Source organism: Catharus ustulatus, assembly GCF_009819885.2.
Source record: "Catharus ustulatus isolate bCatUst1 chromosome Z unlocalized genomic scaffold, bCatUst1.pri.v2 scaffold_26_arrow_ctg1, whole genome shotgun sequence".
NCBI classification, from domain to species: Eukaryota; Metazoa; Chordata; class Aves; order Passeriformes; family Turdidae; genus Catharus; species Catharus ustulatus.
This window is the reverse complement of record NW_024879445.1, coordinates 1,549,656-1,566,301: the sequence shown is the minus strand read 5'-3', so window position 1 is coordinate 1,566,301 and position 16,646 is coordinate 1,549,656. Positions and strand designations below refer to the sequence as shown.

Below are 16,646 nucleotides of genomic sequence, written 5' to 3'. Positions count from 1 at the left end.
TACACACAGGACTCAGATTTTCATAAACAGACAATTACTCAGTCCAAGGCCTCTGTATATTTGCAATACTTTGAATCCATAGGTTTTCCCTCAACAAGCCAATATTAAATAAAATGAACCTGAATTTCAGGCAAACTGTCCAAATACAATGAGGAAAGGGCATTTTCCATTGCAATGGACTGGGATGTAAAAGAACAAAAAAGCAAGGTCTGACATATTTCTACACCATCCTAAATAAAAAAAAAAAGAATTTTTTAAACTAATAAAACAGGATTGTAAATTCAAACATTCCTGGCTGGCGTCAAACCACAACTTTTACGTCAAAATGAGATAATTCTCCTGCTGATTAAAACAGAAATCTTTGCTAATCATGGGAAATGTCTTTGTAGTCTGCTTGTGTTGTTTAAAGAGTCTACAATCCATGCAATATTACAGATAAAAATGGAAAATATGTATTTTCAAATGTAATTTGCCATGTATTTAGGGGAGAAAAAGGGTTTTTGAAGAAAACACTGTCAACCCCATGGCAGCTCTGAGGCAACTCTGCATAGCTATGAGCACCTCCCAGAACACATGGAAATATTTCCAGAAGTTGAAATGGACATAAAAAAATACTTTTAATATTAAAAATCCTGTTTTTAAGAGCTAACTATTTTTTTTCTGCCTGGAAGATTTCATTTTCAGAAAAACCTGTAAAAGATGGAATTGAGAGGTAATTCCTTTATCCCAAAGGCAGAATCTCAGAGGTTCTCCATGCCCAGCTGATGTCTGTGAACACAAAAACATTTAAATACATTTAAAACCTGCTTACTTCTCCTGGGCTGGCTGCTCAGCCTCGTAAGCAGCCACCTTAGCTCCTGTCCCTGCAGGTTTTGTTGTCCTTTGCCTTCTTTTTCTCCTTGGAGCTGGGTCCACCAAGTCTGGGCTAGCCAGGAGGGAGGAATCCTTTCGTTCCAGAGCTGCCAAGAGGAAAACCAAACAAGGTCAAAAGAAATTCGAGATTTGAACCGTTTCAAGACAATTCCTTAACATTTTATTTTTTTTTTCTGTGGCTATCTTATTAAAGTATCTATGGTTCCAGGATGGCCTCAGAACTGGGAGAAGTTTGTGACAAAAAAAAAGACTGAATTTAAAGTTTGTGACAAAAAGGCAAGTTCAAAAAGACTGAATTTAAACTACAAAGATAATGTAGCCAAAGAAAGGCCAGCACCCCCAAAATGGACAATCTGTCTGGATTTTCACTGCCTCCTTTCCTGAAGCTGAATGAAGCAGGCTCTGTCCACTTCACCTACCTGTTTAAATTACCAGGTAAATCCATAAAATATGCTTTACCTACACTTAAACAACAAACTCCTCTCCACTTGGACAATTACCTACTCAAAACTCAAATATGAAGATGAACAGATCCTTCCCTAAGCTAAAACCCTCAATAATAAAAAAAACCAAAACAACAAAACCCTATTAATGCATTCAGAAGTTATGCAGACATTTTTATTCCAGCTATCAACATCCTGCAGTGTATTTTCATTTGGTATGCCTGCTTTCAAAATGAAATCTTTAATTACCTATAATTTTCACGACAACGATATCCAGAACAGCACAAACTTCAGCTGAAATATATTAAATAATAATGTGGTGACTGAGGCTGAAGTTATTAAGGTAACTTCCCTGTTTATTACATTTCTGGGCATTTTAGGATGGTTTAATCCTCACGTGGGTGAAAGATGCCATAATTTGATATTCAACACAAATGGTTTTCACTGTAAAATAAATGATAATGACTCCTGTTTCCCCATTCCTCCCACAATTGTTACCCACACGTACTGAAAATGAAGCAGGGAGGTAACACAGAGCCCACAGGTGGCATTTTCACCATTTCTCTAAAAATCATTTCTTTCTGGCCCAGAACACTGATGAATTAATCAGAGGCTCCCTGGAGCCTCTGCTCACAGCAAAGAACATCCTTAACATTTAATAATATTAACTATTCACCAGCATGCACATCACAGGCTTGCAGATATTTGCAGGGTGACAGCAGGTATTAGCTGGCATATTTGCAAGGCACAAGCCAATTAACAAGTTCCAAAGTCCAGCACAGACAGGATGCATTCCTACAGCAAATGCTGAGAAGGGTTAATCCACAGCCTAAGCCTCCATACTAAACTTTAACCAGATATGGACACTTTTCCTGTGTTAAATGCTGGAAATATGTTTATGATAGTTACTCTTTTCCTGTCTGGGGCAGCGTGTCCAGCATTTGCACAAACATTGTTTTATATATTTCAACATATTTCAAAGTTGGCCTCCTATTAATGAATACACACAGAACAGTTTGCTGTCAAGAACCCAAAAAAACTTGACTAATTTTACTATCATAACTTCTATCCTTCCTTTTTTGCAGTTTTCCTCCTACAACCTCTATTTTGGCCAAAAATTAGATCAAGAGGTGAACCTCATACACAAAACGTGTATTTCTTAAGATAATAAAGAAATATCTCTTGTGTTTTCACCTGTGTAATGTGATCACAGCAATTCTTTTTGCTGTTTAGACACAAAATTCTGCATCTCAAATGAATTTAAAAAATACTTCTTATTCTTATGTTTCTAAAAAAAGTAATTAATTTTAATTGTTCCAAAAGAAAGGCTTCTCATTCAGGCAGCCCAGAATTCAATCTCACAAACAGCAGCACGGGTGAGGGTTGGTCACCACCAGCCTTGGAGGTTTTTGTTGTGTTTGTTCCTTTCTTTTAAGCTAAAAATCTCTCAGAACTGCTGAGGGAAAGATGGGACACACTTGACTCTCACAGTACCATGCATCACCACTGGACTTTAAACACACACCCACTACTGCTACCCAAAAATAATTCCCATTAATGAATTCATTTATAGCACTTGACTAAAAGCCAAGGAAAGCTTCAGCAAAATATTATTCATTGCTCAACGTAAAAATCTTTTGGAAAAATGAGAGACAGCCTTAGGCACAAGCCTAGCTTTTCATTCTGAAAATATTTTCTGTCTAAATTCAAGGAGCATTTTAAGGAAGTGAAGTGCCTTGGCTCCTCGTGAAATTAAATTTCTCACTTTTATATTATGTAATTCAATATGAATTGTTGTTATACCTTTGAGAGGAATGGTAGCAATTTAAACACAGACAAAGAGTACTGCTGGATGAAAAACAGTAATTAAACCTCCTACACCAAACACTGGTTAGGAAAAGAAAATATTCCCAATAGATAACACACTTCCTGAAGGTGAGTAACTGCAAGAAATAAGATTGATAAGAGAGCAAGAAGGGGATCATAGTTCAAGTACTAGAAGAATATTTGTGCCAAAAAGATTCAAAGCTTTAAATAAAAACTTCCACTGGTTGGAAGGCTTTTTATTGTTTTGGGGGCTCTTTTTTTTGTAATTTTGAAGAGTGATATTATTTGGTGGGTTGAGGGAGTTTTCCTATAGGGTATTCTAGAAAATAACTGAAAACTAAAAATAGATGGTGTGGAAGAGCCAGGATGAAATTAAAGCAGTGCAGCCCCACAATGTTGGGGACCCAGAAACAGAAGGTGCCTTCAATACAGAAAAATATCAGGACTCATCCTCAAGATATTTGGAAATACAGCATCAGGATCTCTGAAATGACAGCCTAGTTATAGGGAGGCAGTCCTGTTAAATTCTACATTTTTGCATTACTTTATTTTGATATACAGAAGTCAATTGTTTAAAGTGCTTAAACCTTCCAATCTGTCATTTCCACCTTCCAGTGTGAAAAAAACAACTCTGAGCATCTTTATTTGTGCACACCATCTCCTCTAATGAAAAATCCTACAGAATTGACTTGTCTAACTATTCATGGCAGTGTCACTGAGAAAACACTCAGATCCTCTCACTATGGCAATAAGGGGCTAAAATCAGCAGCAAAATCTTGGTTTTTGCCATAAAAAATATAAACAGGGACCAAAGCAAGCAAAAACCAAGCAGAAGTTTTCCAAAACTGAAGGATTTGCTTGCCCACAATGACCTAACTTCACACAGACAGAATACACAGCCTCAATGTCCAAATTGTGAATGATGGACCAGGCAAGAAAAAAAGCTGCAATTCACCTGATTTTACCTACAGGAAACTCAGTCACACAAATTACTTCTGTTCAGCTTGCTGTTACATAGTCAAGATATAATTAAGTGGATTCAAGAAATATTCACATTTTCAGCCTGTACCACTAAATGAAAATGGATTTGGTTTGATCACGATAAAGAACTTGCAGTTATTGAAAAAAAAAAAAGGAAAAAAATTAATTCAACAAAGAAATGCTTTTTCAGACTGGTATAGAATAGGAAATATTTTTAAAGGATACAGCCATTTATTCTGAGGAAAAGCTTTTCTTTAAAATCATCTATCCTGGAGATTTCATCAACAGCAGCACAGAATTCTGACAATTTAAATTTCCCTGCTGAATGAAAATTCATCTTTTTCATCAGAGTAGTAAAGACTTAGGAAAACTTGTTCAGATTTTCAGATCTTAACACTATTGTAGCTCCCAGATCTCTCCTGTTAGCAGAGCAGAACTCCCTGGTGGAATTCTGCCTAGCTCCAGGCAGCATGTGCTGCTCCATGGAATTAATTAACTGAACTTCCAGGTTCTGCTCTTTAATGAAGCTGATGATTTAAGGCAAAACCAGCACCAAAATTAGACAAAACAGGCTGAGAGGTGGCCAGGTGGTGACCAAACCATCACCTGGAGAGCACCAGCAGTGCCTGTGGGAGCTGCCAGAGAAAGGAAAAAGCAGGGAGGGAGCAGAACCCATCCCTTTAATCCCTGGCTAACTCCAGCAGTTCTCAACCCCAGCACCATTCCCCAGGGATCACCGTGGCTCGTGATAATTAGCATCCCTTTGGCAGCCTCAGCAGAGCCCTCTAAATGGATGGGAATGGAAATTCTCACATCCCAGGGAGGCACAGGCAGGATCTGCAAAGCAGGATAAAGTCATTCCTGACAGCATTGAGGAAACACCATTCCTACCTAGGCTGAAGTCACCCAGTGTGCATTTTTTTCACCAGAATCTATTTAGATCACTCAGAAATATTAAACACCACTATTTACAATCCATGCATCTGCTCCAGTGAAAGCAACAGGAATATGTCACTATATTAATTTTAGGAAAACAGTGAGAGCCAGTCCTTGTTCCCTTTGTCCTGCCCTACTGTATATTTAATTCTTTGTATAAATTTGGGTTTACTGTACTGTAAGCCCCTGGGGCCAAGAGGCAGTTGAGACTGAGGTTCTATAAATTCTCTGTCAGCTGGTTATTAACGTTTATTTTCACAAAGAATATCTCCATGGGAAGTGTTTATGAAGACACATTTTAAAACAACTCCAGCAAAAAGTTTAGATCCAGTTATACAAAATTTATAAATTGTATTCAGCTCAGTAAGGAAGTTTACATTTCACCCTTCTAGGCTGTATTACCACTGAGTTTTCTATTTGCAAAGTCTATTCTTTTCCTGACGTCACCCTTTTCTAAAAGCCTTTTAAACACAACACTTCACCTTAACATAAAAATAAAAATAAAAATAAAAATAAAAATAAAAATAAAAATAAAAACAAAAATAAAAATTAAAATAAAAAAAGAAAAAATAAAAATAAAAATAGAAATAGAAATAACAACGAACAAAACACCTGAAACAAACAAAAACTCCACAGAAAACTAACCAAACAAACAAACAAAGAAAAAAACCACACAAAACACCCTCATTCCAAACCTGTAGGGAAACTAATCATGTTATGGTAAAATCTGTTTGCCATAGGCTTTCATTTTCAGGGCTTATTTATTGGGAATAACTCAGGTGCTCATCTGCTCATTGTCTTGAAACTGCATGGCGAAAAAAATTAGGGTAAATTTGACAAGCAAATAATAAGTTTGGTCAGGAAGCATGAAAAAGTCTCTTTCCATCTATCAAAATACAAGAGGGTTAAAAAAAAATGCATTTTACATGTATCCAAGAGACTCTGAGGGAGCTCATTAATTTCCATCATCGAAGCCATGATCTGTAATAGAAATCCCTCTTTTAAAAAACACCTTGAGAAGGCAAATTTCGATGAAGCACATCATCAGATGAGAGATAATGATTTTCAATAACCCACAACAACGTGTTTTGCTGAAAACATTTCAGTAGTATTGTAATTCTAAAAAATTGCCTGCTTAGGAGCATTGTTAAAGGCTATGATTTCGCTTTTGAGTCTGAAAGTCAGAGCACAAAGAGAAAGCTTTGGGGTGTGCTCAGATCTTCCCTGATGTGGGTCAGGCAGGTGCTGTGTTGAGGCAACAATTTTCAACTTCAATTTGGACACCCAAAAAATCTCCTAAGCATTAAGGCTGTTTTTTCTCCCTGCCTGACAGAAGCAGCACCAAAGCTGGGATGCTCTGGGGAATGTTTGGGGACAAGTCTTAGGGCTGCTCAGCAACAGCTTCTCCACAATCCTGATTTACTGCTTCTCCCTCTCTGGCCCTTGAATATTCCCAAACCTCAGTATTAAAACCAGAGATTGAGGAGTTCTCAGTGCACCCAGGCTGGATGTGCTGTCGTCCAGCAACACAAGCACTTCCCAATTCAGGCATCAGCCCCAAAAAGGTCGCGGTTTGAGAAGGTCTGGATGAGCTCAGCGTCCCGGGTGTGACTGTTTGCTGCAGTCATCCTCTGACCTCCTGGGATGTCCCGTTTGGATCATCTGTACCACCCAGGGTGGAGGTAGGAGGCTTCTGGACATAACTCCCAGGAGGCACGAAGCGCCAGGCAGGTCGAGCAAACAAAACAGCAAAAACAGACGGACACAGGAGCTGAAATCACAGAGAGCTCTGGAAAAGATTTCTGGGCTGTGAGGTCTCCATTCAACGTGAGCAGTGGAGCCCAGAGTGATTTCTCTCATGCCTGGAATTCCATAGTTTTTGCTCCACTGGGATTTTCTAGTGCTCAGATCCAGCAGATCCAGCCCAGGAGTTTCCAGTGATCACGTCAGAAATCCAGACAGAAATCATTCTTGTCCCTAATCCCTGGCTGTGTGCATGTGCAGCCCGAGGTCTGAAAGCCCTAAAGAAGAATGTGAATATTCAACATTACCTTACTGATCTCAAACCAGTAAGTGATTGTTGTGTTAACCTTCATACAGTCACAAAACCACAGAGCTGTGGAATGGTTTGGGTTGGAAAGGATCTTAAAGCTCATCCATCCCCTCCCTGCCATGGCAGGGACACCTCCCACTGTCCCAACCTGGTCTGGGACACTTTTGGGGACACTTTTGGGGACTCCCCAACCTCTGCAGGTAAAGTCACATGTGCTGTTGGTTGGAATGTGAAGGTGAGCAGCATATTTGTTCATGACCACTGTTGAAAAAGGGTTTCTGAATTCACACCAACAATTCAAACCCCTCGTGCACGTAGTGAGAGCTGCTGCTACTCCTGTGACAGATTCTTCACTCAGTATGGCTTGGATGGAGAAATATACAACAAGACCCCTAGAAATAAACCTTTTTGACTTTATTTAGCTTTATGTTGACTTTCTGAGCCAGCAGTGTGGCTGTATCAGGAATGGGGTGGCAGCAGGAGCAGGGCAGTGACCATCTCCTCGAGTGCTGTGGAAATTGAGGGGCTGGAGTGTCCAGGGAAGGGAATGGAGCTGGGGAAGGGGCTGGAGCCCCAGGAGGGGCTGGGGGAGCTGGGAAGGGGCTCAGCCTGGACAAAAGGAGGTTCAGGGGGGAATTTCTGGCTCTGCACAACTCCCTGACAGGAAGGGACACAGGGAGGGAATTTGAGATCTGCTCCAGGAACAGGGACAGGAACAGAGGGAACAGCCTCAGGGTGGGCACAGCAGGAATTTCCCCATGGAAAGGGGGCTCAGGGATTGGCACTGCTCAGGGAGGGTTGGATCTCCAACCCTGGAGTGTCCCAGGAATTCCTGGAGAGCTGGGGCTGAGGTGTGGATTGGGCACAGATGGGACTCGATGGGCTGGGAGGGTTTTTCTAACCCAAATGATTCTGTGATTCCATCACTTGTTAAATTTTATTTCTTTGGGTAAAGCACTGGGTTGCCCTGGGGCTTGGGCAGGGTTTGCAGTACCTGGGCTCCTGGATGTGCACATCAAATCTGGTTTGGAGGATCCCATCCTGGCACAGCTCATTCCCTGAGAACCCCACGGGAATCACGAGCACAGGGACGTTTCCCCCAAAGGCAGCCTCAAAAACCAAGAGTGAGCTGCACTCAGTGCCCTGGAGCTCAGACTCCTCTGCCACAAGAATGATTTCTTTCCCTGTTAAACAACCTTTGAGGAAATCAATACAACTCAAGGGAGGCCATAACTCTGGAAAATGTATGTTTTCATAACAATGGCATTTTGTGGTGGATAAATCAGTAACCTCTATCAATAACTTGATCATGTTCTACTTACAAGACTAAGATTTTTTCATTTGTATTACACATTCCAGTTTTTTTTTTTTCATTATAGATATTTCTGCTTTAGGTTGAGAATACATTGCAGCTGGAAAAAATGTAAAATAAAAACCTATTTAAACAGGAATTTGCTTGCCTGTATTTCACTATATATTTGTAAGGAAGCACAAAAACATTTAAACAAATCCTACATATAGAACATAAGGTATTTTGATACTTATTTATACAGCAACATAAATACCTGGTGCTATTTTAGAGATAAAATAGCAACATAAATATGTGGCGCTATATTTTTTTAGAGAAAAAGATTTAAAGCTTTAAAATAACCCACTCTAAAATCAGGTCAGTGACTTGTGACAACAACACACAGCTTTAACCCTGGAACAGGCACTTTAAAACTGTCCTTGCATGTGAACACACAGAATTAATGACAGCACAGAGCCTAATCACTCAAAATGTCATTGTCAAAGGACAAAAGTCTGGATGAGAAAAAGGGGAATGGTGGGCAGGAACGAGAAGAACAGTGTTGTTGAGCAAGGCTCAGACACAAGAAAATGTGTGATCTAAGGGCCACTCTGATGGCAAATGTGATTCTTCAGCATGTGAAAGATTATCAAGTGTGTCCACAATCCTTCAGCCAATGCTGATGGAGAACAGCTCAGTGAAAAGCCTAATTAATGTCCCCAAGCAGTTATTCTGACAGGAACAAAGGTGATGTCGACTTTGTGAACTAATTAAGGATATAAATTTAGACATTAAATGTGTTTGGGGCTTTAAAAAATTTTTATATAAAATATTTTTAAACATTAAACCACTGCCCAAAGTACTGAATGTCTTGAAAAATGAAATGAAAAAATGGGAAGTTCGAAAACCAAGGAAAAACCAAGCTCTGCCAGAGCATCTTCCACACTTCAGTGATCATCATCAAAAATTGGGGTGAAGCCTCTGAGATTTTGCACTGCCTTCTTTTATATAAATTCTCCTCTTCTTTCCTTATCTTTAGAGAAGTTTGGGACAAACTGAGGAGATTGTGCTGACTGGTAAAAGCAGATCATTGCCCAGAAAATGACAGAATTATTTCAAACCCCTTTCCTTCTTAAAGACTGTTCCATGAGAAGTTTGTGCCCTTTCCAAATAACTTTTCTGCAGAAGAGATTTTTGGAATATTTACATTGTGCTTTTTGTATGTATAGACATTATTTTTTCCCTGAATTTAAAAAGCTTTGGATCTTTTATTTCACCCTTATATTTTTAAATTTTGTATAACCAGCTGATGCAGTTCCAAACTCTGTTATGCATTTTCCTGCATTTGCTGTGAAATGAGCAAGCTGAACTGAAGTCTCACATGTCATTCACTAGGAACAAAGTTCTATTTACACTATTACCTTTCTGGACCCATTTATTTCTCTTGAAATCAATATAAAACCTCCACTAAATAAAAAAACATACCATGAGTATTACCTACAAATTGCTGTCAGTTCTCTGCTTTTTTTTTTTTTCTTTTTTTTTCTGTGTGTCGTACCGTATTCCTAAAAGGCTTTTCATGCTGTGAATTTAAAGACAGCATTTAAGATGTCATTATGGCATGTCTTTATATACAGCTGCCATTAAGGTCTTTGTAATGGATTCAGAAATGATGAACGTGGAAGGTGCCTCAGTCAGACATGACATTAATGTTTTTATGGCAGATGCACTGGCACAATCTCAATCAACATCACGGGATAATTCTGCTTTGGAAAGTGCTACAGGTAATTCTGGTTGCCCTAAGAGGCTCTGAGGGTATATTTAAAGAATTTTAAAGACCCCAGTAAGTACTCTGAGAGCAGCAACACATTAATATTTATTGCAACACTTAGAGAACAATGAACGTGAAACCCCTTCATGTGCAAGATGTTGATACACGATGAACAAAAAAATTATCAATCAGCAGGTCTCAGTCAGAGTGAAGAAGTTGGTTTAATCTGCAACAGCTTCTATTTAGATGCTCTTAAACACTCACACAGCTTGACTTTCAGTCATCATCTATTATTCATTGTGAATGGATTGTAACACTTGTGGCAGGACCCCAGACCTGGGCTGGGTTTTTTTTTTACCTTGCTGTGACCATGAGCAAAGTCCAGGAGGAAAGTGAGGAAGGAGCTCAGCTCCACACCACAAAAACCCCCGTGGTGTGCAGGGCATGGACAAGCTGGGACATCCCCAGGGATGTTTATTAGAGGTGGAGAAGAATGGCAGGAGACCACGTCAAACAAGTGAGGCAGACAGCAGGGATGCAGAGCCAGGCTGCAGGGTGAGGTCAGCGTGTGTGACTGGTTACAGGACTGGTCCTGCTCCCCTGGGAACCACTAACTCTGGGATAGTCTTTCCATATGGCAAAAGCTGCAGCCCTCAGTGAGAAAAAACAGGATCACGCCCTGAGCTGTGCTCATGTTCCACGGATCCTCCCCCTGAGAGCCAGCAGGCACCAGGAAAATTGTTTATTAAAATGGGAATGGTCACCCAAACCCACCAGGAAACACAGACCCCAAATACCCAAGCCCAGGAAACATGGTGTTTTCTTCTGATAAAGAGTGGTGTTTTCTTCTGATAAAGAGTCTCCCCACTAAGTTTTGCTGAGTATCAGCTGCCTGAGGGATTATTGAAGGGTGAAACACAGCCTGGAATGGCAAAGCTTGATGCAATTCCTCCACCCCTCCATCAATGTGCAGTGATTCTAAAAAAAAAAAAAAGTATATCTATATATAGGGATAATTTATGGTTGCTTAATATTTCATGCAAGCTCAAAATATCTGCATGCAAGAAGAAAATGCTTTTCTATATTTAATGTATTTTTGTAATTTCATTACACTGGGCAATTCTCATGCCCCTTTACCATCAAAATTCATTTAAATTATTAAGGCCCTGTGGAAATTTTAAACACTTCCTGACATTTCTCCAAAACAACAGTTACTGTAATGGTAAGGTTTGATTACAAAAAAGTAATACAGTCTCCCTCTAACTAAATAAAGCCTAGAGAAAATGGGATTTAAATACAAAGAGTGTGTAAACACACACTCCTTTTCCCACCACAACAAAACAGACTGGTTTAGACTGAAAAGAGTTTTTCCTCTGGCACCTTGCTTCAGCAAAAAATACCAAGGGATGATCACTGTGATATAAACCACATGCTAAACTCTAGTGATGAAATACTATAAAAACACGATGTCGTCAAAGAAAGAATGCCAGTGGGTTATTTCCAGAGAAATTTGCTGAAGATGTTGGAAAGTATGAATGGTTTTATGACTTTTTCTAGAGAATCAAGAGAAAAAAAAGGTGTTTCAGGGTACAAAGACCTGAGGAATTAAGCTCACTCACAGTAAAAGCAGAATAAAGTCACTAGGTTAAGCAGGTGATGGTTGGGATGACAGAAAGACATAACAAGGTTCTATAAGCAGATAAATATTGTATTATTGGATTTTTTTTTTACTCTTTCCAGGGGATAAAAACCCCAAAACATAAAATAGAGAATCTTGGTATCACATTTTCTCAAAGGTTCCATCTTAGAAGTGCTCCAGCTATCCTGAGCAGTGCTACACTAGACAACCTGATCCTTATGAAAAAAAATGTTGATATTATTTAAAGATAGGCTTTTCTACCTTCAACAAATATTGTTTCTAACCATCACAATACTTGTCTAAAAACACCTTTGCAAATTTCTTTTCTTGGAATGGATTATTTGGTGTTATATTGGTATGCCTAACTTAACCAACCAAAAAAAAAAAAAAAAAAAAAAAGAGGGAAAAAAAAAAGAAGAATCACAGAGCTCCAAATCAGACATTTTAAAAAATATTTTCCTTCCTTGGGAAGGCTCCACAGTGCTGCCTTCAGTCCCATGGTTGCTGGTACTGGGTGTTATTTTGGCACCCTGCCTCTCAGGAAGGCCAGTCTGCTCTGACTCCTCGTGGAGGAGAACACTGTGCAGAAGAGTGAAAAACGTCAGAGCAGAGCTCAAAAGCAGAGAAAGATACATCTAATCTTTGCCCATGCACACAACACCCTCTTTGTTGACCAACAAAAAACACATTAAACCCTCCAGGACTGGGCACAAAGTGCTGATGTGAATAGCGGCTGCTCAGATGAGTAACACTTTTATTACATATTCAGAGCTGAACACTTTGGCCAGAATAAGCCAGAGAAGCCTCTCTGGAAGTTAATGGAACCATAATGAATTACACCAATTGAGAATTCAGAGTATTATTCTGGGACAGAGCTTGCTGGTGAAATGCACAAAACAAAGCAAAAGGCTAATTGCATGCTGGGCATGAACGCAGTCACTTCAAATTGTATTTCCTGCAAAGGCAGCTTGAGGAGCATCATTACCTGAAAAACACCCAGAATCCTTCTTGACCATTCCCTCTCTTGCAAAACCTGCACATAATACCTTTGTTATTTTTTGTTAAATTATATGAAAGAGCTTAAAGTCCATTACTGCTTTGTTTCCCCTGAAGTAGCAGGGTAAAAAGCAGCACCATGACTAAAACACCCATTTTTGAACTGCTAACACACCAAACCTGCCCTGGGATGTGAAATTCTAGGTGTGTGTTCTGTGCAATTCTATGAATTTTTTCCCAGTTTTGGAAAAGTTGAAGGGAGCTGTGTAGCCAGGGCAGTTTTGGGAGGACAATCCCAAATGCTCCCAATCCCTGCAGCTTCATTGCTGTTAGCCTGCATGCTCACACATCAGAGCCTCTTGTTTTTGGTGGTTTAAAAAAGGAAAATGCTCTGTGCCTTCACCATTTACCCTCAGGAACCCTCACTACAAAAATACCTGTTATTTCCTCTAACACTGTTTTCACTAATAACAACTATTCCAGCTGATAACAAGAACTGTGTTGATCTAGTTATCCAAGGATATCTAAGGAAAATAAAGCCACCTCCTGTCTGCCAGACAGGGATTTTAAAACTCCTCAGACCCATGAGAAACAAGGGGATGATTTGTTCTGAGAAGCAGACGTGAATTAAAAATGTAAGGGTTGTCTTGAATGGGGACAGCAGCAGGCTGGGCGCTGGGGGAAGCTCAGCTCTGGGACACCAGGCTGCTGCAAGGGAAGATTTGGGGGTTGATTTTTTTTTCCTTTCTAGTCTCCTACCCCAGACAAAGGACATGGATACACAGCAGGGCTAATTCCCTGCTGCTGGGATAAGGGTCACAGCTGACTGAGCCACTGGCTGCTGTTAATAAATGTAATGTCACATCTCTCCTGCAGCAATTTGAGCAATCCACAGCGAGGAGAATGAAGTGGGAAATAGCTTAATCTCACCAAAATGCAGCGCCACTTCTTGCTGTCTGATGTCCCATTTTTCAAAAAAAAAATAAAGAAAAAACATTAAGTGAAAATGCAACTTGTACTGTCCTTCACTGCTACTACTCCACTGCTGCAGGAGGATGGAGCAGCACAGAGTGGAACAGACATAATGCCCATCTTAGAGCTGCAAAATCCCTAATTTGCACCACAATTTAACACCCTGATTCCCACCAGAAGAAAGAAATTGTGGATTATATCCCATTACCCCACTAAGGCTCATCTCCTGTGCCCATTCCTTTCTCTCCACCTCAACAGGGGCTGGCTAGCAAGACACTCTCCTGACCAGGGGGAACTCACCAGTGATTTATTTTAAGGAAACTTTCCACAGTTCATGCAGTAAAAATTCTCCTCAGCAGGCTATAGACACATCCTTAATGGGGCTGGGGCTTTGGGAAACTATTTAATGTCTTTAAGTATCTCCTGATTATCTGGATGCTTGGTGCAGCTCTCCAGTGTCTATGACACCTCAGTGGCACATACAATACCTCCAGTGAACATAAAAGTGCCTAAAATGGGATTGTTTCCATGTCTCCCATCCTTAGTTTATCCTAAATAAACCATCTCCTCTCCTTGGCTCTCCAAAACTCAAAGGTCCAGCACGGGGGTTGATCCCTTCTGTCCCCTCACAAGGGACAGGACAAGAGGAGCTGGCCACAAGTTGCACCAGGGGTTTTCCAGTGCTGGAATGAGCTGCCTGGGGCAGTGGTGGGATCATCCTTGAAATTGTTCAGTAAATTTGTGGGTGTGGATGTGGCAGCGCTGGCTTCACCATCTGACTCATTGATCTTTGAGGTGTTCCCCAACCTCAGTGATCCCTAAATCTAAAATTCCATGTCTCTGTGAGGTGGGCAAGACCCTCCTTCTCTCAGGGTGCAGTGAGAATAATGCCTGTTCCCAGTGTAATGTCATTTCCCATCTGTTATTTCCTCACATTATCAAAAATCAACTGGGCTGTGAAGCTAACTGGGAGGTTCTCAGACATTGAAACAGCTTTTTGATGTTGATACACCTAGAAAGAGAGGAGATTTTTTCAGTTGGCAGCTCCTGAACCAAGTGCTGCAACAGAGTAAAGAATAAAGCATCAGGAAACAGCTCAGTAGCCGAGAAAGAGACTTAATTCACTCACACAGGCACACAAACCAAAGGGCAATCACAGTTCTGACCTTGCTGGTGCTTTCTGAAAATGACAGACATCAATCTCATGATGCACAAACCTTAAGGATAGCTTGAAAGCACTCATAGCCCTCAAAAATACAAATATTAGAATCTTCTAATTCCTGCCCTGCTTTATGGGGAAGGCTCTCATGACATTAGGATCCATGGCAGAGATCTGATTTTACCCTTGGTGTGATGTGACAATGTCACCAGCCTGCAGTAATTGAGGTCAGCTGCTCACTCTGATGGCTAGCTGTGCAACACTTTTCATTTCTATTTATAAAAAAAAAAATAAAAATCGGTTTAGGCAGAGGAAAGTGGCAAATCGAAGATCACTTTTCCATCATTCACAGCCCGCCTCCATTTCTGATCACAGGGAAAAAAAGACAGATGCATTCATGTCACAAGTGACAAAAATCTTTATCAAGTCCTTGGTGGGCAGAAGCACTTTTTACATTTCCCTAAAAGCTGTAAGACTCAATCAATTCTGGGAAGTTGAAACTAGGAGTTCCAGAAAGAAAACAGTTCTCTGTTCTCCACTTTTCATCAAAGTTAAGCTAAGTGCACAACAGGAGCTTATCCCTCCTGGGCATGCAGAGAGGAGGTGTATTTAAATTTCTTCTGTATCTTGACGGCATTTTGTGCTTGGTTAGTGATTTGTTAATGTCCTCAGAAGTTACAGAAACTTGGCAGAACACCTTCTTAAATTTCTCTGGTTAATTAAGTAGTTTTAAACACGGGAGGGACAGATAAAACAGCAAGGTGAAATAAAAATGGGGCACATCACACAAAAAATGAATGACAGTACAGTGAAATGACTGAAAATCCATTTAACCTAAAAGTCCATCTTTTCACACCAATTCCCAAATTTTCTTCTCCTTTAACAATCCAGGCAGGTGAAGATGTTGGAATTGACCAATTTTTTTCAACAGAACTGAAATCAAATCAGGGGCAGTTTGCAAGCAGCTTCCACTGGAGCACCAAAATGCTTTGGACCTGCTGCATAAAGGCTCCTTTTGCCACAAAAACAGGCAGCAAGTGTTCTGCAGGGAGGTTTATTCAGCACACACCTTGAGACGTGGCTGGGAATTGTGACTCAGGTTTGTTTGTTGTTGCCAAGTGAGGGAATCAGGGAGCTCTGTCTTCAGGCAGGCTGCAAACAGTGCTGGGTGAAGGGACAGATTTTGGGAAGGGCAGGTAATTAACCCAGTGCTCTTAGTGCTAATTGAACCGAGGAGAAGTGCTGGAATAAGGATGAGGATTCACCTCTGGACACAGATGGAAGCAGAAAACGGAGAGGAGGTGATCCTGATCAAAGGAAAGGCTTTGTTAAGTAGCTCTTTTTAGCAGAACTAAGAAATAAAAAATATGAACTGCGTGCTATGTGCTGTGAAAAAATTCACACCAAGAAAAGCAGCCAGATGAAAACCATGGGTGGTGTGAGGTCCTGGCACAGGGTGGCTGCCCCTGGATCCCTGGAATGCCCAAGGCCAGGCTGGACACTGGGGTTTGGAGCAGCCTGGGACAGGGGAAGGTGATCCTTGAAATCCCTTCCAACCCAAACCAGTCTGTGTGATCTACACACAACCCTGTGTCATGGATTTTGTGGGAACTTTTACAGACTGGCCAAGAAAATTTCTTACTACCAAATATCCTTGTCAATTTGCACATCCTGTAGATTTTTCCTTCCCACACCAAGGGGGTGTTCC

The 16,646-nt window shown here is 40.5% G+C and overlaps 1 protein-coding gene across 7 annotated transcripts in view; it reads right to left on the bottom strand.

Moving 5' to 3' along the window:
* XRCC4 (X-ray repair cross complementing 4) overlaps positions 1-16,646 on the bottom strand; it is a 139,555-nt gene that overhangs the window by 53,587 nt on the left and 69,322 nt on the right. For 6 of the 7 annotated variants that reach the window (XM_033086486.2, XM_033086490.2, XM_033086484.2 and 3 more), the window contains one exon: positions 812-959. In XM_033086486.2, coding sequence (XP_032942377.1) covers positions 812-959 — 148 coding nt within the window. Of the gene's footprint in view, positions 1-811; positions 960-10,105; positions 11,151-16,646 lie in introns of those variants that run through there. The other variant, XM_033086489.2, reaches the window with a different exon arrangement.